General features: G+C 42.6%; 1 protein-coding gene across 3 annotated transcripts in view; it reads right to left on the bottom strand.

Annotated features, from left to right (window-relative positions):
- The window catches only part of TXNDC11 (thioredoxin domain containing 11), a 64,033-nt gene that overhangs the window by 9,461 nt on the left and 52,150 nt on the right, over window positions 1-2,422 (bottom strand). For all 3 annotated transcript variants that reach the window (XM_024744155.1, XM_024744156.1, XM_024744157.1), the window contains one exon: window positions 616-758. In XM_024744155.1, the coding sequence (XP_024599923.1) occupies window positions 616-758 (143 nt within the window). The remainder of the gene's footprint in view (window positions 1-615; window positions 759-2,422) is intronic.

The following is a 2,422-nucleotide window of genomic DNA, read 5'->3' as shown; positions in this document are numbered from 1 at the left end:
GCGGGCTCAGCTGCTCCGTGGCATGTGGGATCTTCCCAGACAAGGGCTCAAACCCGTGTCCCCTGCATTGGCAGGCAGATTCTTAACCACTGCGCCACCAGGGAAGCCCTATGTGCTTTCTTAAGGACGTTTTACAATCACAAAAACACCATGTAATTCACATGTTCTGCAGTAAGACTGTCATGTGGTCAATCTTTTGTACATCAAAACAAACCACCCCCTGGTGGCGCAGTGGTTAAGAATCCGCCTGCCAATGCAGGGAACACGGGTTTAAGCCCTGGTCTGGGAAGACCCCACATACCGCGCAGCAGGTAAGCCCACAAGCCACAGCTACTGAATGAAGCCTGCGTGCCTAAAGCCTGTGTTCCACAACAAGAGAAGCCACTGCAATGAGAAGCCCGCGCACCGCAATGAAGAGTAGCCCCTGCTCGCCACAACTAAAGAAAGCCCATGTGCAGCAACGAAGACCCAACACAGCCAAAAATAAATAAATTAATTAATTTAAAAAACAAGCAAACAAAAAAAGCCCAACTGCTCACCCCGATGACTGCAGCTTTGGAAATTATTATAATAGGGACAGATGGCTTGATTTTTGCCTCGCTCATGATTCTATACCTGTTTTTGAAGGACTACTTCCCAAAAGGTATCAGTTGTCACTTCAGTGATTAAACGCTGAGATGGGAACTGTGAAGAGTCACTTCCAATAAGATGCCTTTTCAAGGGACTGTAGAGAACGCTGAAGTTTTGAATGAAAGACTCTGAAAATAAGGAGAAAATGAGATCAGTTCTTCTCTCAGTACAAGGAGAGTAGCTGGCCTACTTTAAACTCCACATCTAAAAAATTGGGCTGGCTTCGCAGGCCCACATTTTTAACACTTCACCTACAGGCAAAACCCTGAACGAAGCCACCCGGGGGGACAGGGGGTAGCTTTGGCAGTAGTAACTCAGCAGACAGCACTTTAGCTAACAAAGCACCACTCGGTGTTCCGTGTTCTACTATGCAGGGACTAGGAATTCGATGCTCCTTTTAAAAACAACACTGGTCCACAAATGGACACCTGAGACTGTATAAGTCATCAACACGCCACCATGGAGATTTCAACTATACCAAGACCTTTAAGCATAACTACCGATGCAGTAATTGCACAAGCTACTGTAATGGGGAAGGTGTTTAAATACTCATTAATTTAAGGATAAGGAGCTATGGTTTTTGTTTCCTTTATTAAAGTCCTTCAAGTTTCTTTCTTAAAAGGTTAAGAAAAATAAACTCAATTATATTTAGTGGAAAAACACATAAATAAAACCCATAAATAATCCCAAACCCTAACCTGAACCAACAGTTTTACCCTCCCCACCAACTCTACTATCTTCAGATTCCTTTGTATCATCTGAAGCAGCACTAATCTGAGTTGCACTTCTTTTTTTCTTCTTTTTTCTCTCCATTGCGAGGCCCTAATGAACAATGATATATTCCGTGGAGGGCGGAGGACAGGAGGAAGGTCTTGTGAAGAGAATCCGTCATCAACATCTGACTGATACTTAGTTGGCTATGTTTTTGAAACATAAAACCAAGAATTATTTACTAATCTGAATGAAGCCTAAATTCTGAAACTGACCCAGAGACAGCTGACTTAAGAGTCAACTCTCCAAAACAACAATGATGCACAGTGAATGTTTTTGGACGAGGACCCTGACAAATTTTGTCACCAACCACAGCACAAAGAACAACGGAGCTAGATGTTTCAGAGGAGATATGAGAAGATGAAAAGAAATCGGAAGAAGGCTTCTTTCAGATTACCATTAAATTCAGGACGCACACATCACGAGCTAGCTCACTGAATGCTTGAGTATTAGAACAGAATGCAGGAAAATCCAATAAACACTTACTTTAAAGATACAGGCTTATTTCATTTTCAGAAAACTCAGTACAGTAAAATGTAACTAGGAAACATGAATTAGGAGCAATTTGTAGTATCAAAAGAGTACACACTTCATAAAGTGACTGGTCACAGGGTTCCTCTAAGCACTCAGGAGGCTTCGTGTTTATAACATAAAGCCTTTTATTAACATAAGCCTTTTAACGTGTCTAATGTAAGAAACGAGCTTCACCTGGACTTAAAGGATGGCAGCTAAAATGACTATCATTTAGGGGCTTTGAGTTTACTCTTGCTTTCATACTCTCCAAAACTTGAAAATAAAAGGTTTCCCTCCCCACCAAATTCCTCCTGTCTCGATTTGGCAAATGCTAACTTTCCCCCATGTTTCCAACGAGGGTGAACTAACACGGCTTTTGAATTCTCACTTCCCTGTGTGCACATCAAGGATGGCAGCAAAGCCCTGGGAAAAGGACAGCATCGGTTAGTTCACTGCTGCTGCCAAGCCTAAGGGCAAGCTCTAGGATGTACTCCCATAATGGGGACTT

The sequence above is a fragment of the Neophocaena asiaeorientalis genome, unplaced genomic scaffold, assembly GCF_003031525.2.
Source record: "Neophocaena asiaeorientalis asiaeorientalis breed wild unplaced genomic scaffold, Neophocaena_asiaeorientalis_V1.1 scaffold91, whole genome shotgun sequence".
NCBI classification, from domain to species: domain Eukaryota; kingdom Metazoa; phylum Chordata; class Mammalia; order Artiodactyla; family Phocoenidae; genus Neophocaena; species Neophocaena asiaeorientalis.
This window is presented reverse-complemented; position numbering and strand designations above follow the sequence as displayed.